The 21,861-nt window shown below is 37.5% G+C and overlaps 2 protein-coding genes across 5 annotated transcripts in view; one reads left to right on the top strand and one right to left on the bottom strand.

Annotated features, from left to right (window-relative positions):
- radil2a (Ras association and DIL domains 2a) overlaps positions 1 to 8,729 on the top strand; it is a 37,894-nt gene extending 29,165 nt beyond the window's left edge. For both annotated transcript variants that reach the window (XM_042504935.2, XM_088091332.1), the window contains exons 14-16: positions 3,781 to 3,902; positions 5,342 to 5,481; positions 5,568 to 8,729. In XM_042504935.2, the coding sequence (XP_042360869.2) occupies positions 3,781 to 3,902; positions 5,342 to 5,481; positions 5,568 to 5,670 (365 nt within the window). In that variant the 3' untranslated portion in view covers positions 5,671 to 8,729. The remainder of the gene's footprint in view (positions 1 to 3,780; positions 3,903 to 5,341; positions 5,482 to 5,567) is intronic.
- Positions 8,730 to 10,530: 1,801 nt separating this feature from the next.
- LOC148186431 (uncharacterized) lies at positions 10,531 to 21,338 on the bottom strand. 3 transcript variants are annotated; one of them, XM_088069456.1, is made up of 7 exons: positions 21,234 to 21,338; positions 17,553 to 17,753; positions 16,406 to 16,494; positions 14,180 to 14,351; positions 12,952 to 13,075; positions 12,779 to 12,856; positions 10,531 to 11,720 (listed from the first exon to the last, which is right to left on the bottom strand). In XM_088069456.1, exons 3-7 carry the CDS (start codon positions 16,451 to 16,453, stop codon positions 11,357 to 11,359), a joined length of 786 nt encoding a protein of 261 aa, XP_087925582.1. In that variant the 5' UTR covers positions 16,454 to 16,494; positions 17,553 to 17,753; positions 21,234 to 21,338; the 3' UTR covers positions 10,531 to 11,356. The 3 variants fall into 3 exon arrangements, with proteins under 3 accessions (XP_087925582.1, XP_087925581.1, XP_087925583.1); XM_088069455.1 differs by having other exon boundaries at positions 17,557 to 17,753; XM_088069457.1 differs by having other exon boundaries at positions 14,180 to 14,310; positions 17,557 to 17,753.
- Between the last annotated feature and the right edge of the window lie 523 nt (positions 21,339 to 21,861).

The raw sequence follows: 21,861 nt of genomic DNA, 5'->3' as shown, positions 1-21,861 counted from the left end.
AAATCATCAGAAAACAGTTGTTAGTTGCAGCCCTTGTGTATAGTATTGAAAACACATATTGAATAAAAGATGACTTCCCAGATAATATAAAGTGGTCTTTTAAAACGGCTGCCAGCTGAAAAACATTAAGTGAAACCTGATAACGGAGGATGATAATTGAGAGTTCGGAGTGTGCGTACAAAGAAACCGAGAAACAAAGAGGAAACCATAAGTGATGAGAAAGCGACAGCATCTCAAAAGGCCCATTGATGGCTTCACTTACACACAGCAGGTTCTGATTCAGATGACACACAGCTCTGTCACTGAGAATACGGCCGCCTCGCTTCAAACTTTGTTACTAACGTCTGGAATGAGGTCACCTCTTAAAACCTCGCTCACCTCCTCTGACGGAATCTATTAAGGGCAGCATTTAGTGAGCTGACCTTGAGGACCCGCTGCATATTTGTGCAGGTCCACATAAAGCTAGCCCCCGACATTAAAGAGGTGGAGCACCCTCTCAGTCCTCCCTTCATCTTTTTACTGACTCTGGAGGTCAGGAATTTCAAGTGGAAGGCTGCGCAGGGTGGGCTCGCTCTGTAAAGGAAAGAGTGTTTCCTCTCCCACCCCTATTGTTTTTGGACGCCTCTGTCATGAGGTCATCTGCAGGAGTGAAAGGGAGTTACTGTGAGTCGCCTACTTCACTTTTTGTAAAATGAGACATTAACTAAAAATAAACTGCAGCATTTCAGACAAAGCTGTGGAAAATATATCAACACTTCAAGTTTCAAAATTGCAGCTTTTGACTCTTTGACACCACATTTTGTGACGTCACACATTGTAAAATGTGACCTCTATCGCATGGATGATGGTGGAAAAAGTGATCTAAAGTAGACTTTTTACTGAAGTAAAAGAAGCAACAAGGCAGAAATAATTTTACAAGGACAAGTTTCCTGCACTCTAAATTTTACTGATGTAAAAGTACAAAATGTGAGCTTCAAAATATACTTCAATAGGGTTTCTGCAGGTCGTGTAAAAGGTCTTAGCATGTCTTAAATTAAATCAAATTTTATACTTATTAGTATTAGGTTAAGCATACATCATTAATTTGTGATGTTTAATTGCCACAAACGTTTTAGCCAATTTTTTAAACCCATCTCTAAATTTCTTTATGTAACAATGAGTGTCTTTAGTGTGAAAGGCAACATTTCTGATGCTAAACATCTTTTACCTTTTATCATCAAACCTAATAATGTATTTTTACTTTATACTTTATATAAAACATAAAGTATATACTTTATACAGTATACTAGATTTACAAAACTTCTACGCAGGAACACAAGTACTTCTGTGAAACAATTACTTACCTGCAATGCTTGAATAGGAAAAAGATAGTTTGTCAAAAACTCAGCCTTAAATTTCAATGTTTATAAAAATGTATCTTGAAAAGGTCTTAAAAGTGTTTTTGTTTTTTTCAATTTAAGTATATCATACCCTTAGACTCCCTGTTAAAGTACCAGACGTAGAAGTACTCAGTAAGCAGAATGCCACATTTCAGAACAGATTTTATTGAATTCTATTCTTGATGCACTAATAATGTGTGTATTGCTTTAATGGAACTTATTTTCCCAACCATGTACTGAGTACAATATAATAGTTACTTTTTGTCGTGCGTTGTCGTTACTCTGTAGAAGTAGCGGCCGTTACTTTTTTAATGTTATTCAGTTGGAAAAATGGCAAAGTATCTGACAGTAAGTCCGCTTCAGTTACGTAGATTGATCGATGATAGATCTTTTTTTTTTTTTTGCTGTCATTCAGTCGTAAAAGAAGGTGAGGTAAAATTAAAATTAAAAATAAATACAACTTGCCCTGTTTTTTAATGACAAGTCAAAAACAAGTCAAAACAAACAAAAAAAAGCTTCCATTTGTTTGAGTGGTGGATTCAGTAGAGGCTCGTGTTTAATAAGGCCAGTTGGTCCAGTAGCTCTCCTCAGATCTGAACCCGACTTTCAGAAACACTTTTCATCACATGTGATTGTGTTTGTATTTAGGAGGTTCAACCTGTGGTAATACGCTCCCTCACAGACCTCCCACTGTGGCTGTGAAAGGCTTTAAAGCTGAAGGATTTGTTGATCCTAATCAGACGTCTTAACTCTCAGTGGTTGCTTGTTGTATTATGTTTTATCTGTTAGTTTGTAAAAGTAATTTGTTTAAAGGGTTTGAGGATTACACTGAAACAAAGCCATCTGGCTCCATCTCAATTAGCTGCATATCTGATAGTTTAATACAAGCTGCACTATTTATACTTATACACAGAGGTGACTCTATTAGTTGATTAAGCAACCCAATATCAATCTGTATTTGTTTTGATAATCTAGTAATCAGAAAAAAAGCATTTGTTAATGCCACCAGGAGCTGTGATGGATATAAACAACCAATAATCAGACTAAAAAACAGACTAAACAACCAATAATCAGTAAAATTATTAGCACACATGTATATGTTGAAAATAATTAACAGTCCCTTGATAGTCAGAATGATTAAAAATAGTTTAAACTCTTAATGATGTGCTGAGCTGCCTGAAGTCAGACCTGTTAGCCTGAGAGGTTAGCACGCTGCGGTGCTGTAACAGGGACTTCCTGCCCTCCTCATCTGTTTCATCCTGTCACAACAACAACTCGGCAACAGTAGCATTTCCCAAAAAAAAAGCCCACCCTGTTCCCACCCCTGCAGCTCCTGTTCTACCACCACCACCACCCCTCCCCTCCCTACAGCTTTTCCCAACATGCAGCCTGTCTGCCCCCCACGCAGGACCTGCCCCGAACAATGCCACCACCGATTAAGATTCCACGCACCAACCCAACTGTAAATTCCCATGACGGATCGGCCACTGCTCTTTTCTCTCCTGACATCACCACCTCTCTGTAATTCTTGGGGCCAGATTAAAGGATTACCAAACTTTCAAAATAACATTAGCCGTTAGCCAAAACCACAGAGGTAGATACACTGGAGGCCAAGGTATGGCTCTGCGTGGTGGGCTCATACACAGGCCTCCCATCAGGATGTAAAAAGTTTAACTAAATATATATAATTTATGTGAAGGTAAAAGTGTAAATGACTAGTCAATGGCTTTCTGAATATAAATCCCCTTATGGAAAAAATGAAAGACAATCCATAGTTTTTCTGCTTAGAAATCGTTCTGCTTAAACTTAATCTGTTGTGCATCAGAGCTGTTCTTAGCATAAGTTGTGTTGAGCCCAGTTAAAAGCTGTGTTTAGTGTGCTGATCCGTCACCACTGGCACAATAACTTTGTACATGAGTCGACAGCTAGACTCGCAGCTCTGTGAGGCTTTCGGCTAAATGTTAACAATGGCGGTGCTAGAGTGCTGATGTAATCTTATAAACTGTATCAGTACATTGAATAGTATTTTTAAGTCAAATAGTTTGTGAAAGGTGTCTTAAATGCTGCACGGGAAAACTGATCCATCCAGGTTTTAAAGGGTCATAAAGTCACTTTAGTCTGGACACTAATGGTGGAGCAAACCTGGCAGTGATTGTCGAGGGAGTTGAATTTCACCCATAAACGGGATTAAAAAATATGATGAACAAGAGTTTTCTTATAATACTTTTGCCAGAGATTCATTTTAATAGTCATTAATGAGGTTTGGAAGTTTTGGAAAGCACTTAGTCGCTGTATCAATTCAGTCCAAGCAGCAACGCTCAGGACCTGTCTGTGTATTTGAGTATTTCTACCAACACTTTGTTTTGACATGAGCATGTTTTTTCTGTATTTGTGTTTTCAGACAGTGGATGTGCTGACAGGAAGACAGAAAATGTAGAAGGAGAAGAGGACCGAGAGGAAGTGTTTACGGTGGAGATTCACAGAGGACCTCATGGTCTCGGCTTGGCGCTTGTGGATGGCACGGTATGATTACTTCTTCCTTCTTTATTCAGCACACATCTTCCTCTTCTCTCCTTCATAACGTTGATTTAATAACAAGCGTTTTACAGATCCAGTAGTGCAAAATGGATTTGAAGAAGCAGCTTTTACTTGGATTGTTTCAGATCAGCAGCCACAGGGGCTTCATGTTTACACACACTTTAATCCAGACACAGAAAAACCTTGTGTAACCGCTCAGATCTGATGAAGACTAATGAGATCAGACTGTAAACTGAAGGGATTTCTACTCAACAGACTCAAACTACAAATCTAATCTCACCAAATGTTCTTACTGACTGAGGGGAGTTTTGCAGTCCAGCCTCATGGACAACAGCTGATACGGTGCAGTGATACATTATGTTTTAACAGCTCATTATTCATCATAAAAAAGCAGCTTCAGGATGACACCACACTGTGCAGCTTTACACACTGAGAACACACATCTGTGCTTTCTAAATTCCCCATGAGCTGAGACATTTAGTCGATCAACAAAACAACACTAAACAAACTAAAACATTTTTATCATCCATTAGTTTTAAATGTAATAGTTTCACTGGTTGCAGCTTCTCAAATGTTTGCTTGTTTTTGTCAGTTGCAGCCTTAATGAATACAGAATTATAACACCTCCATGTTTATTAAAGAGCATTATTTTTGTTGTTAAACACTCTACATATTATTTATGGATTTTTTCTAACACAGTAACAGTCAGAAAATATGGCAATTTATACATTTTATTAGGGTTGGGCAATATGCTGAAAACATATCGATATTGTGATATGAGACTAGATATTGTCAAACCAACCCTGAGACTGTAAATATCTTGTATTAGTTTGATCAAAACTAATTATACTGTGTGTAAACTTGAATCACAGTTTACATGATGTGTTCTCAATGCAATGCGTGATTAAGTGAATTAAAAGTAAAGTAGCTTGACTGGTATTTTAAAAACTAAAAAATATTTATAAATATTTGCTAAAATTAGGATCAGTTATTACCTCACTGACATTTAATTATAAACAAATATTAATAATTATTATTTTTATATTCACCACTTTGCTGTCTGGTTTCTGCTTTGAGTTCTATGAGGCTGTTCAATGCTAACATCAGCATGCTAACAGGCTCATAACAACAATGCTAACATGCTGATGATAAACAGGTCTAATGTTTACAATGTTCTTAGTTGAGCATGTTGGCATGTTGGTAGAACAGCTGAGGCTGATGGGATTAGTTTTCATTAACCAAAGTATTGGACAAACAGAGTTTTGGACCTGACGATGCCGCTAAAAGAAACTTAAACTGACTGTCATGTTGGCAGCCTGAATAAAAAGGAATATTTTAGCACACACTCGAGCTGCTGTATGTCACTCTAACTGTGTCGTTCACCGTCAATAATCTTTGACTTTTCCTTTTTTATGTTCATACAGAAAACACAGCTGAGAATGAGCGGCATTTATGTAAAGTCAGTGGTTCCCGACTCTCCTGCTGCTCAGTGTCAGAAACTGAGGACGGGCGATCGCATCCTGGCTGTTAACGGCATCAGCGTGGTCGGTATGGAGTACAACATGTAAGTATTAAAGTACACACTGCAGATATTAGTCTGATCTCCCTGTGCTGTCGCTGCTTCTCAACAGCTTTGTGTTTTCATTGCAGTGGTCGAGAACTGATCCGATCATCAGGAGACAATCTCAGACTGCTGGTGGCCAAGATCGACTCAAAGACGAGCAGCAAGACCTCGGCTGCGGCTAAATGCTGAAGGAAGAGCTGTGTGTGTGGACAATCAAGTGCAATTGGGAATACGAGAGGATGTTTAGTTCAACCTTCCTGCTGCATCCAAAGTCAGTATTTCTCACAGGATGACAGAAATGGCAGACTTGTTGTAAATTAGAGCTGTTTTGTGTGCATTGAGACAATCATCCCAAAGCAGCAGGACTGACGCGAGACTGTGGGCACGGTCAAGTTTATAAAAGCTCATTTTGCTGTCACAGCTTCTCTTTGGCCTATAAACAAACTCAACTCCACACTCATAAACCATGAGGGTTTGGCGGTGAGGAAAATAGCTGCCTGTGGCAATTTGCTGTTGTGAAACCTCCATTTGAATGTCTGAGTACACAGTATTCTGTCTGAGGAGCTTCATGAAGCTGCAGCAGGCATCAAGATTCACATCTGGAAACAACTGGAATTATTCTGAAATTCATTTAGAAAGTATGACTATATCAAAAAATGTGAAACATCGTATTTTACATCGCACAAACTCAATTTTACCCGTTTGTTAGGGAGTCGTAGAACTTTAAGATCTGTCATCGGGTCAGGTTGACAGTTCATCTCTCTTTGTTAATATTCTGTCTTTCTGAACACATTTCTAGAAAAATCCCAAAACAAGAAAACCAGCAGAATTAACTCAGTTTAGGAACTGTTCGTTATTTATGAAAGGTGATGCAAATCGGGGGAGGCACTTCAGATCATTTTTTAAGCACTGGAAAGGGAGTGAGGTTTTTTCTTTTGGCTTAGGGGAGCAACATTCAACACTGAATATTTTGTTTTTATTTTGAATATCTTCAAAACCCACAAGTGTGTTATAAGGGCATGTTTTCTTTAAAAATCTCTAAAACCACGCCATTTATCATAGCCAGAAACTGTTCAATGTGTTTTTTATGGTGGAGGGAGGGTCTTGCATTTTCCCCCAGCCACTCAGGGAGGCTTAAGGAAAGGTACAGTCCCTTACTTGGAGATTTTTTTTCTTTTTTTTAGGAAGAACTAAATTGAAGCTGGATGTAAGACTGTCATTTTCTTTGCATTTTAACAGTTCGTCATTTTCATTTTCTGCTTTAAAATCTCCACCTTGATACAGTGTTAAAGACTGTTCATGAAATGTATTGATGTGTTACAATCAGCAGGCCAAATGATGGGTAACGATAAAATTCCAGGTTCACTTGCAAGAATCTTAAGACAGGGTCATCATCTTTAAACTGCAATTGTTGATGCATTTAAACAAATTGGAGGTTTACATGTTCGTCTTTAAAGTGGTCATAATCCATATTTCTTATCATAACAATGGCTCAAATGACTGGAAGTGATGAACCTGCACAGAATCTGCAGTTCCCTTCGGCTGTACTGAGCTTAATTGTGAGTTTTAATTAACTGTCCATCTGTCTTTATTGTTCTGGTTAACTTTTATCGTTCTACTAGTGTCATTTTTAGTGAAAAATATACAAAAACTCACTGTGCAGTACAGGCTTAGCAGCAAACAGCAGTCAGACACAGTTAGCGACCAGCTGGTGAACATAGCGGAGCATTTAGCACCTAAAGAGACAGATGTTTTCCTCAGGAGTTGGTGGAGACCAAAAACAGAGCTAAAAGGGAGCAATCTGGACTTACATTTATCAGGTGGAAACAAGACTTGACTGAAAATCTACCATTGTTCTGTAAATGCTGGGTGTCTAAATAAGCAACTGTTTGCTCAAAAGTTAGGGTTCAAACTCCTTGACTTCCAAACATCCTCATAAAATCCTCTGGAAAGTGACGCCAAAAATATTTGGTCACATAAATTTCAGAGCAAAGTTTGTTTGGAGACAAAATTCTACATATAAAAAAAGATCAAGAGCTAAAGTAAATGTACACACACAATATGTCTGTCAAAATGTTCAACTTCCTCTGTTTCAGTTGTTTGCATGTTTTGGGATCTTTCAGTGGAGCGACATTCACATCTGAACGCATACAAATGTACAGTAGTTATACTGAATTGAAAGAATAGTTCAACATGTTGGGAAAAACGCTTCTTTAATTTGAAGCTACATGAGATTGATACCACTCTTATGTTTAAAAAAAAAAAGGCTACTTCCTGCAGCCGGTTAGCTTAGCTTAGCACAAAGACTGGAAACAGAGGGAAACAGCTAGCCTGGCTTTCGTCTGTTTCCCCTCTGCTAACCAGCTGTTGGTTGTAGCTTCACATTTACAGTACGGACATGAGAGTGGTGTCAATCCTCTCAGCTAACTGTCTGAAAGAAGGCAAATAATGTTGAACTTTTCCTTTAACCATTTAAACCTGGATCACCATCAGTTTTCCTTTGCTGCGTTTAGGCGCCTTTCACAGTCTGTTTAACCCTTTGAAACCTCAGCATATTGGGGGAAAGGCAATGACCAATTTGTGGCAAGAAATGTTCCAAAAATTTCTAGAGATTAAAAAAAAGTGATAAGGAAGTGACCTCATACTTAGCAGAAAGAGGGGGAGGTAAGAAAATCATTTAAAAAAATAGAGAAAAATGTCAACAAATCTATATTTATGTATACTATAATTCTAGATTTCAAATTATTTTACAGGAAAAAAATACAAATATATTTTAAAATAATTGTCAGTACTTTTTGGGGTTAATTTTTCTTGTTTTCTTTTTTAACATTTCTTTTTTTGGTTATTTTCAGGTAAATTTCTTGTAACATTTTTTAGTATTTTCCTGATAATTTTCAGACAATTTCTTGCTAAGTTGCGCGTTGCCTTCTCCCCATGTTTTTTAAAAAGAAATCAAACCAATCTGCTCAGGTGTCAAAGGGTTAAAGCCTTTCTGCTGGAGGTTTGGGCCCTGAGTTACTGATCTGAGATCATTTCACATGAAAAACATCAGCGTGTTTAAACACACCATAGAGCGACAAACTGCTACGGCCCTCATCTCAAGTCTCTCATCTCTGTTTTAATCCCAAATGTTTTTAAGTAAAGTTCGAGTATATTGACACAGTATTATTCACAGTATTTTGTAATATTTATATTGCGCAGTATTTTTGAAACTATGTAATAAATATTATTTTGACTTTGAAAAACTCCTGGATGTGTTGTGGTTCTTCTGTCTTCATGCGTAAAGCTTCTCCTGTAGCGTGTGTTTGTTAACAAAGACAGCAGAGAACTCCATCTGCAGCAGGAATCTGAAAGCTGGGTGGAGCAGCAGAGAGCTGCTGGGTGTGTCGGCACGCTTTAGCGGTCGCCACCAGCCGCTGTTTATAGCTGCTCTGTGGTTTCCACTAGCCAAGCACTTTCCACTGACTCCAGCTCCTGCACAGTCCAGCCTCTGTGGCCCCCCGAGGCCTCGATTCAAGCACCGCTTTATATCAGTCTAAATGTTTTTCAGCATGTTGCACACTGTAATTTAAATGTGAACACATCCCAGAGTGTAATTAAAGTGTGAACAAGGTGCTGAGTGTGAGGCTCCCCCGCTGCTTTCTGACATTCATCCTCCTTTAAGAGTTTATGGTCACACTGCCTGAACTGCTGCTCACTATACATGCTTACACTCGTATTTATGCATCCGTACAGAGGACATCACGTCAGTTTTGTAACATCATTTCTTTTCATCTTCCCTTCTTAGCTTCTTCATCTACTGCTCTCTCCAAATGCTTTTACCCCCTTGAAACCTGGATCAACATCAGATTCTTGTGTTTTGTCAAGACACCTTTCATAAACGTTTAATCCTTTGCAAACTGAGCAAAATTGGTTTGATTTCTTTGGAAAGCATGGCTAAAATGGGTGCTTGGCTAGAGATGTTCTGCAAATTTCAAGAAATTAGAAAAAGCTGACATGAAAATGAACTGAAAATTAGTTTTTTTTTTTTTTTTAAAAAGAGACAAATAGAATAATACTGGAAATATGGTGAAGTATAAAAATATGTTTATATATTTAAAGTTAATTACATTAACATTTTAGCACCTTTTTCAAGCCATTTCCTTCTCTTTTTTTCTTTTTTTGTGTGCTAATTTTCAGGCAATTTTCTTGTAACTTTTTACTATTTACTTGCAGATTTTATTTCTTATCAGGCCAATTTGCTCAGCTTTTCAGGGGTTAAACGCCATTTGGCTCACATGCAGCTTGTTTTCACTTACTCAAGTACAAATTCATGGAACTTCATTTTCAGATCACAGTTTTTCATCCCCTTCCTGTTCTGACACCATGGAAACTTTTTAGAGACGCGTGGTTCTCGCAGGACACAGACACTTATATGATAATCTTATAGAATATGATGCATTGCCATTGATTAAAACAGTTGAACGGTGAACAACCTTAAAAATATACAGCAGTAAAATAAGACATACCAATGAATGCAGCAGTAATATTAATCCAAAAACATCACATAAAATAGTGAAACACTGACAGGGGGCATTTTACTGCACGGGTACTTTTACTTTTCACACATAAAGTACATTTGATAATACTTGTATAGTTTTACTCAGGTATTAATGAGGGACTTCTACTTGAAGTGGAGTAATTTTACTGTGTGCTTTTATTGAAGAAAAGGATCTGAGTACTTCCTCCACCTCCATCCAAAATATCTCCTCCCACTGTCACACCTGAGCAGAGGAGCAATCAGTCAAGTTAAATGGAAACATCTGTGCGGAGACTCTGCTCACATCAAGGGCTGTGCAATGTCTTGAGTTACCGGGCCAGGATTTCTGGAAAGAGACACTGCTGCTGATTTGTTTTTTGTTTTTTTGGTTTTTGTTTTTGTTTTGTTTTTTTAAATTCCAATGCAATATATGAGGAGTATCATCTAATTCCATGATATTCAAAGAGGGCAGACATCTCTATGGCTGATATCTCCAACACTCAGCGGATCACGCCAAAACAATCTAGAACACTTAAGGTAAGAGGAAATATGTATTTTTTATTTTTCGCTATTGGTTAATATAACTATAAAACTTGGTTAAATATAGAAAACATCCACAGTGACCACATATTCTCTAACCTCATCCACAGTCCTCCTGTTGTCTAAACCACATTAGGACCATATAATTGTTGTTTCTAGGAGGCGGAGTTTTGATTTCAGTTGCCCAAAAAATAATGTCAAACCTAAATACATGTAGAAGGCATGGTTAAACTCTTATTTATTCTACTGTGAATTAACTAATCAATTAATCTTACCAGAAAAAAAATAAAAAGTTATTAGTTTAGCAGGTGCTTGTATATTGGACACACTATAAATTGAACCTGATGATGGTGCTGGATTACTGAGGGAAACATGACTGTGTGTAATGTCTGTACAACATTTTGACGCAATTGATTACATATTTGTTGAGATATTTCAGTCTGTGCCAAAATGATGGACTTACCAACAAGAGCACCATGTATAGCTAGACAGTCACGTAGTATGGAGTATTTTTTTAAGTTAAGTATATTAACCCTTTGAAACCTGGAGTGACATCACTTTTCTTGGGCTTTCAAGAGTATTTTGAACTTTGAACCCTGAGCAAATTGGTGCAATTTCTTTCAAAAACATGGGTAATGAGCAACTTGGTTTTCCCAGGTCATTTTCCTGTTTGCTTGGTCTTTTAATGTCTTTCATTGATTTGTTTATTTATTCATTTTAAAACTAATTTTCCTACACTTATTTCTTTCTAATTTTTGGGGTCATACTTCTATGGTTGATCATTGTCTTCTTTCTTTGTTTTTGAAGGAAATTTGCTCAGGTTTCAAGGGGTTTATTCAGAGAGTCTGGCGTTGATCTGAAGTAGTGGTCACAGTTCAGGATGGGACAGTCTGGAAACAGCAGTGTGTAGTCGTAGTACACAGTGTCCTCTGGAGGAGTTTCCTTTGGCCCTCCTCTGAGGCCACACTCCTCCAGGAGACTCTCTGGGGGCAGGCGAGCCTCCTCTGTGGGTACTCTGCTCCGGAAAACCTCCAGCCTGGAGGTCTGGATCCCGATCCGGTCCTGGATCATCCTGATGAGGCTGAAGACTTTACAGCTGCTCAACAAAACAACCTCAAAGTTTGCTGGATGAGCAGCAGCAGCATCAAAGGGGATCAGTCTGACACTCAGACGGATGAACCTGTTGGTTAAAACCTGATTTTAGACCAGATTCCATTTTATATGAAGTTTTTTTTGGGGGGGTTGCATTTACAATTTTGCTTTGCAATAAGAGTCACGTGAGGCTCGATGAGAAAGTTGCTGTAATTATGGGTAACACAAATGAGCATGACCTGACATGCTTTAAAAAACCTGGCATGTTTCATATCTGTCTGGAGTTCACTTCACATTTCAAATGAATGTGATGAAGTAAAGGAAGAGGAGTACAATATCTCCCTCTGAAATGTAGTGAAGTACAATCATGGATGGACTGGCTATAAGTCAATGCGGTGGAAAGCAGTAATTGTGAAAGTAGTAGTTTTTCAAAACAAAAGGTTCTGTATAACTTTTTATCAGTAGTAACTGTTTTTAGTTGCCAGTGGATGAACAGGTTGCTCCGTAACTTAAAAACTGAGGCTTTTCCCTTCTTTCTTGGTTGCCTCTTGCACCCTATGGAGTGACTTCTTTGTTGGCCGAATTATCAGAGAAAACCCGAAGGATGTGACGATATGCATGTTCCCGAGTGCCTTTCAGCATAGATGTATGATACTAAATGTAAAGATGGTGCCACTTCAGTCCCATGGAAATGCTCGCACATGGCAAAAAACTTTCTACCTTCCAGGTCTATTACCACGGTATGCAGCCCACTGAATACACGCAGTGGTATTTCTCCTGCTGGCACTGTGGGGAGTACAAGTACTTTGGTTTGTATTTTGTATTAATAATTTAAATCCGTAACTAAAGCTGACAAATGAATGCAATGAAGTAAAAAGTTTTACATTTGCCTCTGAAATGTGGTTTATGTCCCCTCCCCCATACAAACACACACACACACACACACACACACACACACATACACACACACACACAACAATTATAGCAACAGGTCAAAAAAGGCAGCAACACTTGCATGGAGGTCATTCTGAGGTCTACTTTGTTTATGTAGCTGTTGAGTTGACGTGTAAACCTGTGTACTTAAGTACTGTACTCAAGTAAATATTGTTAGCTATCTTCACATGTGGGGGAATGTACATGAGGTACCTTCTGTCGTCTTCAGGGTTTGAGAGCTGATGATCACATCTTGATATCTTCGTGTGGATCTCTTTAACTTCATTCAGTCTTAAAAAAAACAAAACAGAAAAAAGTAGGTTTTAGTAAAACAAAAAAAACAAAAAAAACAAAAAATTCTCAAACAAAAAGGAAATAGTATTTACTTCAGTTTCTTCTGCACTTGTGTGCTCAGGTCTCGATAATTGATCATGTTGTCGTCCGTCCTCAGCTGCTGAGTCAGCATGCGGAGCTGAAACTGCTGACAAGGGACGCTCAAGTTTATGAGACCTGCAGCCAGAAATACATGGATCAATAATAATGTTTATGTTTAAAGTTTATGTCAATACCAATGGTTTCATAAACTGTTCATGAAATGTGTCAACAGGTGATGTGGTCAAATTCCTTGAGTTGATGAGCAAGTCAGGATTTTTCTCTGAATGCTCTAAAAACTCTTAAAAGTAACTTATGTAAGAGCAAAAAAGGGTAAACTATTCTATCATTTGACACCAAGATTAATTTTAGTCCGTGCTTCATTTTCTCAATAACAGAACATGTAGAAAACCAAACACGTTTCCTCATTTTGCAAAGACATTAATTTCAGAAGTCAGTCACAGAGAATGAAAGCTGTGGGTGTATTCTTGAAGATTTTTAAGCCACTTTGAATATTTAGAAAAATTAGAGATGTGAGAAATTTTAGATTCATCATATTTTAAGGGGATGCTAAAATATTCATTTATCTGATGGTACACAGTGTGTTTGTGCTATTAATGTGGCAACTTGATATCATGTTTTTGTTGTCATTACTTATTGTTCTTTCAAAAAAGGATTGAGTATTGCCTGAGAATTTCATTTCATGTTGGCCTGTTGTATATAAGTTGGGCTTTTTATGTCGCAAAGTCAAAATCTTGTGTGGTTTTTGTTGGTTGGTGAATCAGTCAGTTGGTTTTGTTGCCTTTTTGAAAAGAGTTCATTCCCATAATTCCAGTCTGTACCTCAAAGTTATTATCCTGCAGGTCTTGGAGCTCCTCAAACACCCTTCAGTACTAAAGTATTGCTTACTCAGACAAAAGGAACATTGTTCAGGGTTTGTTTCCCAGAGCCAGCTGCTCTTATCTGCGAGGGGGATAAAAGGAAATGACTCACAGTGCCCTCCACGAATACTTCAGAACAACCACACTGGCATTTAATTCTGACTCTCATATTGCTTTCTAATCTCTTTTTCCTTCAAGATGATCTGACATTCAAAGGAGCTGGGAAAGACACTGTAGTCTACGGTGTGAAGTTTTCAGTGTCAGCCTCAGTGGATACTGACATATGAAATCACAAAAAATACGACAGGTCTAACTGTTTCCAAAAGAGCATCAGGAAACTTGTGGATGAAGGATGGATTACCCTGGTAGAAATCCTTCAGGTTAACTGATCCACTTCCATCTGCGTCATTGTGGCTGAACAGCTTGTCCACCTGCAGCTGGCGGTCCGAAAACCATCGAGTCATCTCAGACACAAAGCTCTCAAACTCAGGCCTGCTGGACCCAAAGGACCACGAAGTTTTGTCCGTGGAAACCTTTACCATGACAGATCACGTGATAGCATACACATACTTGTATCAGTAAAGGTGCAAATTTTTATGTGTTTTGTACAGTTAATTAAACTCTATGGATGAGGTTTACATGAAGTACAAATCCAATAATACCTTCAAAATCTGATCAAGTAGTCAGTAGTGTAAATAGATTTAGGGTCAAGATTTCGTGCAGTAGTTAAGCTAAATGCTAATGTGGGTGAGGGGCTCTGTGATAGAAGAATCGAGAGAAACCGAACAACACCACCGGGGGAATTACACCCTCGGAAATACTACTTGAACCTTAAATACTGTTCGAGAAAAGACGGTAAAGCACACAAGCTCGTGACTGCTTTTGTTCACAGTTATCAAAATAAGCAAAGTAATAAAACAGGGAGGGACTGAGACTGCTGGAAAGAAAAGAGAACGTTAGAGAAGAATCTCAGAACTCTGAAAGTGTGTAAAATTATGTCTTTATTACAGTTATGTTTTTTGGTTTTAAAAGAAAGGCCTTAACATGAATTCTTAAAATAGTGTATTTATAATAACACAGTCCAAATGAAAGTAATCCAAAGAAAATAAGCTGAGGCCACCGGTGGAGAGGCGGACTACACTGAGTGTCCAGGGGTGCCACCAATACTCACCGGCGACGGCGCCACCCTCAGAGGGCCAACACCAAGCAAGTCAGTCAGGTACAGCTAATGTTCACTCAGCCAACAGTGAGGCATCCCGGAGAAGAACCGCTCGTACCAATGCAGGGAGACACCAAAACCCTCATCACTTACCTCAGGCAGCCAGAAGTAGAGCAATAGATTTTTGTCAAACGTTCTCTAATGTTTTCCAGCAGTCTCAGTCCCTGCCTGTTTTATTACTTTGCTTATTTTCATTATTGTGAATAAAAATAATTGGTCTAATTTTGAAACACGTCTCTGCCTCCTCAGTGACGAGCCTGTGCGATTTACCATCTTTTCTCAAACAGTATTTACGGTTCAAGTAGTATTTCCGGGGTTGTAATTCACCCGGATGCTTTCGGTTTCTCTTGATTCTTCTATCATAGAGCCCCTCGCCCACACTCACAAGAAGACACAAATAAATATAGATAGTTAATCCGCCACATGGGATCACAAGACACCATCACATTAAAAAGCATGTGTCATCTTCTGGTTTTGTATCAACAAAAAAGTACAAAATAAAAAAAAATACAAATAATAGCCATATGACCAATTTTCTAGCAAAAAAAGAGAGAATTGTACGGTAAAAATTTATTTTTTTCTTACAAATCTACCGGTTATCTTGATAAAAGGCTTGTTTTCTCATCTTCCATGCTTTCTCTAGAAAATGAGCTACTCTTCATATGCAAATAACCACCTTCATCTTTGTGCATCATCCATACAGTACATACAGAGTCAATATCTGTCTTTATGTTAATAAACAAAAATTTGAACAGTTCCACGTAAAAAAGGGCAGTAAAAAACAAAATAAAATTTGTTTTCTATATCAGCCAAACAACACATAAATAAACCTGCAAATATAACTAGAGACCATCTTGCTGATTACTCAAGGATAATGCACAGAGTCGACGCTTACTGGTGAGCTGGTATCCTGTCGTGTTTACTGCATTTACCATATGCGTTAGCATGAATTGCACCAAACGCAAAAGCCTGATAAAAAATGTCATTAGTTTTGCAAAGTCCTGACAAGTTGGGGGGGGGGGGTCATCCTAAGGGCAACATGAATGTGTGTACTAAATTTTATGACAATACATTCAATAGTTGTCAAGATATTTCATGAGAAAAAAAACAGGTCAGTTGTTTTGCTCTGTTTCCAGTCTTTGTGCTAAGATAAGCTAACCTCTTCCTCGCTTCAAATTTTCCACGCAGGAATGAGAGTGGTATCACCTTCTCACCCAACCTAATAACAAAGTGAATAAACACAAAAAACTCAAAATATCATTTTAAGTGTTAAGGGTCACTACCTAGTCCTTATTTAAACGTAACAAACCAGAAACATTAGATACTCTTTCTCTGTTACTTTGACTGCAACTTCGTACTTATACCCACATTTTTGTGCTCTGCTTTGGTGAGTTTTTGGGCCTTTTTCTTCTTCATGTTGTCCTAAACCAGGAGAAGGAAGGAAGCACCACTCAGCCCTGTGTTTACAGTAGATATGAGGTTGATGTCAGACTCTGTGTAATCACTGCGGAGGAGCAGATGAAATACTTGTTTATGCTGGAGGCAGAATCACTGGAAGTTGTGTTTTTCCATGAACCTGCAGGTCAAAGTATCAGTTTTATATAATCAATAACAAAGGTTTTGAAGGGCTGCACAAGCTGAATTTAAGAACACTTAAAAGCTGAACGTGAGGTTAATTTCTTCACTGGCAAATATTCTTCTTTTGTGTTTACTCTTACAGTTATCAAACTAATTGCATGGGGTGTCTATGTTCTGTATCATATGCAAGTTAAGAATTTAAAATATACATTTTATGCCTGTCCCCCTGCTCTGGTAAACCGTTACCTCTGTTGTAAAACTGCATAAAACTCTCCGAAGTATTTCCATAAAAACTCTGTGACCTGCAGTGATGTCACTGAAACGTGAAAGGTGATTATTTTGTACAAAATGTTAAGAATACCCCAACTGTAGATCAGTTATTGGTCAAATCTGTTATTGTGATCTTGCAATGAATCTCTAGTGCCTTTTGTTTTTCTTTAAATCGGTTGAAAGGTTGAAAATCAAGTCTGTTTTTAGACATGCCATCTGGTAACTGCTAGGAGGTTTGCACACAGCATTAAGCTGATTTCTTTTGGCTGACCATTTCAACTGTTTGTCCATTAGCTCTCAGGAAATTGAGCGACTCCACATGTACCCCCGAGCAACTGCAGAGGACCTGCATGGGAATCACTGGATTAAGGTAAATGTCTGGTTATCAGGTTGTGTGTATTCTGTTTCTAAACCTACTCTAACCTATAACTGACTGTACATGGACCACAAACAAATTTACGGCCTGCACCCTGTTTTATCATGGGATTAAGTGACCCTGCTTATTCCCAACAGATGCTTCATCACAGCAAATGACAAATGAGTGAGAAATAAGGACAGAATAGCCATGATGGTTGTGCGATTGCTCATCCTTCCTGCTCTTCTCAGACAATGAAGGCAGGAAACAAAGTCGTGGTGACCAGTTAAACAATAATGAGAGTGAGTTTACCCACTTCTCTTCCTGTCTTCCTCAGTCCCAGTCCCAGTGCATATCCCAGTACCAGTGCTGCTGGGATCCGGGGGGGTCTTGAGATCCAGCCCCTCCCTCAGACAGAGACAGGAAGTCCCGTCTGGATGCGAAGGTGTACAAGGAAAGACTGACTTGGAGGAGTGCCAGTCTGGATGCCTGAGTCTGGGTGAGTTTGATTCACTGACAGACGAGAAAGATGTACTCAGTAAGTAAAGGTAGTGATACCACAATACAAAATACTGTTTTATTAAAAATGGAAGTGGCTTTTAGGGTTTACACTTTCATTTCCCAATGGTTTATGTAACCGCCATTTCAACTGTTATTATTTACACTTTAACTGAAACCTTCAGCTCTTCAGTATAAACTCAGACTCTCATACAGCAGCATGGAAGCATTAACATTTTTTTTAAGTCATTTAACTGTTTTACACAGTTTGCACCTGCATTTTTCAGCAGTGAGTGCACTTTTGTAGTTTTAACCTATATACCTTTTGGGTAGAATAATCCAGGGCAGTGATACTCAATTTATGGCCAGCAGGCCCTTGATATTGTGCCAGTTGGCCCCTCAACTATATTCTAATTAAAATTCTAATAGTATAAATATAAATAAATTCTAATAAAAATAAAGCGATTCACACTGAGGATTGTTTTTGCACTTTATGTATAAATAGAGGAGGTCAGACAGAGGTCCTAGCTAAGCTGCTAATGTCCTAAAGTCCTAGAAACCTCCTAAAATCCAAGAAACATCCTAAAATTCTAGAAATTTTCCAAAATCTGATCTTAAAATCTGATAAATGTCCTAAAATCCCAGAAACATCCCAAAATGCAAGAAATGTCCTAAAAATCCTAGAAACATGTATGGGGTTTCTGCAACTGGCCCCTGGTCTCCTGTTTTGCAAAAGTGACTGCACAGTAACTAAACCTGTCTAATTAGTACCAAGTATATAGTAACTCCTGTAAATTCTCCAATAAGGTGCAAGTACCACAAAACTATACTTTAGTATAAAATTGGTGTACCTGCCCCACTGAATACAAAGTTTTTATCCAACAAGACTGACACTATACAAGTTTATCTGCAATATATACCTGGGTGAAAGAGTGAAATGTTGTTGAAATGTTTTCATTTAAAAAAATGTTTTAGTAGTCTCCCAAAACTTTACTTTGCTACTTTCCAGTTCTAAACTTACACTTACTTATAGCCCACACTTGCCCTGAAGTGTTTCCAGGCTCTGTAACATGCTGAAATCCTTCTGAGGATCAGAACGAAACTTCTGAAACAGCTGAATGAACTCAGTCAACTGTGCAGAAAAAAGAGCTTTTTAAAAGTCTCTGACAGAAAACACGACACACTTCCTTTGAGAAAAAATGTGTCTTTTATCTTTGCTCTTAAAAAACTCCCCTCATGTATATTTATGCCTCTACAACAGGCAGATCACTTCAAAGTGTATTTCGGGTTCGCACACAAACCACAGGTGTGCTCCTGGTATGTGGGAACAGAGCGGGGGGTCAGGGACACTTTTTTTTACTTCGAGTGCCAAAGTGTGCACTCATGCAACATGAAATCTAGGAACAGCTTCCGACAGTCACTCATGCAGGAGTTTGTTATGTTCTTAACAAACTCAATGAGTTGTGGTAGAAGAAGTGTTAGGTATTAACATAAACTTGTACATAAGTAAAAGCACACTCAGCGCATATTGTTCAAGCACACTTTAACAAAATGTTCTTAAAGTAAAAAGGTTAAATGTTTTTGGGAGTTTTTGTTGTTTTTAGGTGAGTTAATTTAAAGTTTTTTTATCAGAGGAGGGAGGTGGCCGTGGTGTGACTTCATTTTTTAAAATGTATTCATTTATTTATTTTTAATCTATACCCTTCCCATACTAAAATACTTTTTTTTGAACCTCTGAGTGACTGGGGGAAAATGCATGACCCTACCTCAAGGTTCCCCAGGTCATGAAATTCCTGGAAAAATTATGTCATTTGAAATATTGTTTTTCTGGCCTTGAAATTCTTTGGAATTAACAGCAAGTTTTTTAAAAGTTTTGAATACGCATTATTTTGACTTTTGTTTAAATGTTGCTCAAATAATTCCCAAAACATGTCGAACAGCACACAAAATCCATTGTATTTAAATTCTGTGCTACATGACCATGGATTGGATAAGCGTTTTTTTTTTGTTTTTTTTTTCTTTTAATTCTTTAAAATGAGGCTTTTGACATTTTGAGAATATGTATGTGAGGTCTGGTCTATTGACAGATGCAGCAGGAATGTTTAACTTGTAAGTAAAGATAACAGCCGCTACCAGTTTGTTTAGAGCTTGTTTATTAGGCCTACTCATTTTTAGCTACCTATATAAAGTCATAGAAATGGGGTAAAATATTATGGGAAAAAAATTGAAAATTCATTAGTTAAAATGGTTGGGAACCCTGCCTCTCCCACTGTAATTTTTTTTTTTTTTTTTAATATTCACACTAAATGTAGATATCGAACTAATACAATGAGTGAACAGTACAGAGGTAGTTAATTATAACTAAAAAACAGCTAGTTTCTCAAGCAAAATGCAGATCTTCCTCACAAATGACACCTCCACAGAATATGGGTGCTTGACAGCCTTGTCCCTCCCTTAAACCAAAATGAAAAAAGCACAACTCCCTTCCCAGTGCTTAAAAGTATTAAGTATTATTAAGTATTATTCCATGTTGACTCATAATACTTTAGGCACATTTTCCTAAATATAGTAATATTGACATTATTAAGATTTTTAACTTTTGCTAGTAACTTTTGCTTAAGAAAAAGGGAAATGAACAAGTAAAACTTCGAGTTGCATTGAAACGTCTGTTGTTGAGCACATTGTGTTTGGTTACAGCGCCCTCTGCTGGGTCAAAACAAGAACTAAAGAGGATGAGAGGAAGGCTCGGTTCCTTTCTGAATAAAATACTGAAATAAAGATCTTGCTGTCAATAATGATTGCTCCAGATGTTGAGTTACAACTTAAAAAAGTCAAATTCAAGAAGTAAGAAAACCCGATAGCATGTATTATAAAATCATCTAGTGTCATAAACCCACATTTATGTTATAAAATTTTAGTTTTTCTGGTTGTTGTTTACACTGTCATAAAAATGCTAAAACTCTTCATTGTAACATTAAGTAATAAATAATAATAAATAATAATAATTATTATAATAATACATTACTCAAGGTCTTTCAATTTTGTACTACTTTCTACATATACTCCACTACATTTCAGAAGGAAATATTATACTTTTTACTGCATTAATTTTAATTTTAATAATACCAAACATGATTATTATTTAATTATAGTTATTATTTATAATTTTAGATAATTCAATGACCCAGCTGTAGAAAAAAAAATAATAGAATTAGCTCTACCTTTAACAGCTGCAATATTCAAGTGATGAACACATTAATGCATCAATAATTAAAGCCTATGAGACACTGAGTACTTTTGCCTTTGATACTTTAAGTATATTTTGATGTAAATACTTTTGGATATTTTACTGAATGCAGACCTTAATTTTTTGTTTGTTTTTTTAGCCCATAATAGTTCTTTTACTATAGTAAAAAATCTAAATACTCCCCCTACCACTGCTAATGATCAATAATCAATATCAGTGAGTAGATATCAGCATATAATGTGACTCACATTTAATGCTGGTCTTCCATCCATTTCTTCTTCTTTAAATCTCTTCTGAGAAGTTTCTCTTTTCCTTCCCATTGACTCACTGTGTTGACCAGTTGCCATGGGAACAGGACCTTCACATACACTTGCAGTGATTTATGGGAAGGCCGACCGAATGAAATCAAATGAAGGATATGTTTCAATTAGATTCAGCGCTCGTTCGTCTTTTTTGTTTTATAGCTCATCTGCAACAAAGCAGTTGCGACTCTGCAGTGAAAATAATGATGTGATATTATGATTACATGTGACAGTTAAATAAGATTGATGTCTTGTATTCCACTGTTAGTAATTACAGGCTGATTTAGAATCAGGTTATGCAGCCATACATCTGTTAGCTCTTTTTACAGTACGCTGAAGTACCAATAACAACAAAACAATAAAAAAGTCCTTCATTCTAAATCCTCCTTATGTAAAAGTTTATTTCAGCCAAACATACTCAAAGTATCAAAAGTAAAACTACTCATTCTGCATTCAAATTTCCCCTGTGACTGATATAATATCATATATTATGATATATATACAAGAACGATAGCTGTAACTGATGCATCCTGCTTCTATTTACTGAGAAATTTGATGACTCTGTGGAGGAAGT

Source organism: Plectropomus leopardus, chromosome 18 (genome assembly GCF_026936395.1).
Source record: "Plectropomus leopardus strain MGB_pleo_1.0 chromosome 18, ASM2693639v1, whole genome shotgun sequence".
NCBI classification, from domain to species: Eukaryota; Metazoa; Chordata; class Actinopteri; order Perciformes; family Serranidae; genus Plectropomus; species Plectropomus leopardus.
This window is presented reverse-complemented; position numbering and strand designations above follow the sequence as displayed.

Bases quoted from the DNA above. Each gene is read 5' to 3' on its own strand.
- LOC148186431 (XM_088069456.1), bottom strand. From the start codon at position 16,453: ATGAAGAAGAAAAAGGCCCAAAAACTCACCAAAGCAGAGCACAAAAAT. The intron at 13,076-14,179 runs GTAATCCATCCT...TTCTGGCTGCAG, and splicing joins CCTGAAGGATTTCTACCAGG to GTCTCATAAACTTGAGCGTC. The intron at 11,721-12,778 runs GTACCTCATGTA...TTTAACCAACAG, and splicing joins AACCCTGAAGACGACAGAAG to GTTCATCCGTCTGAGTGTCA.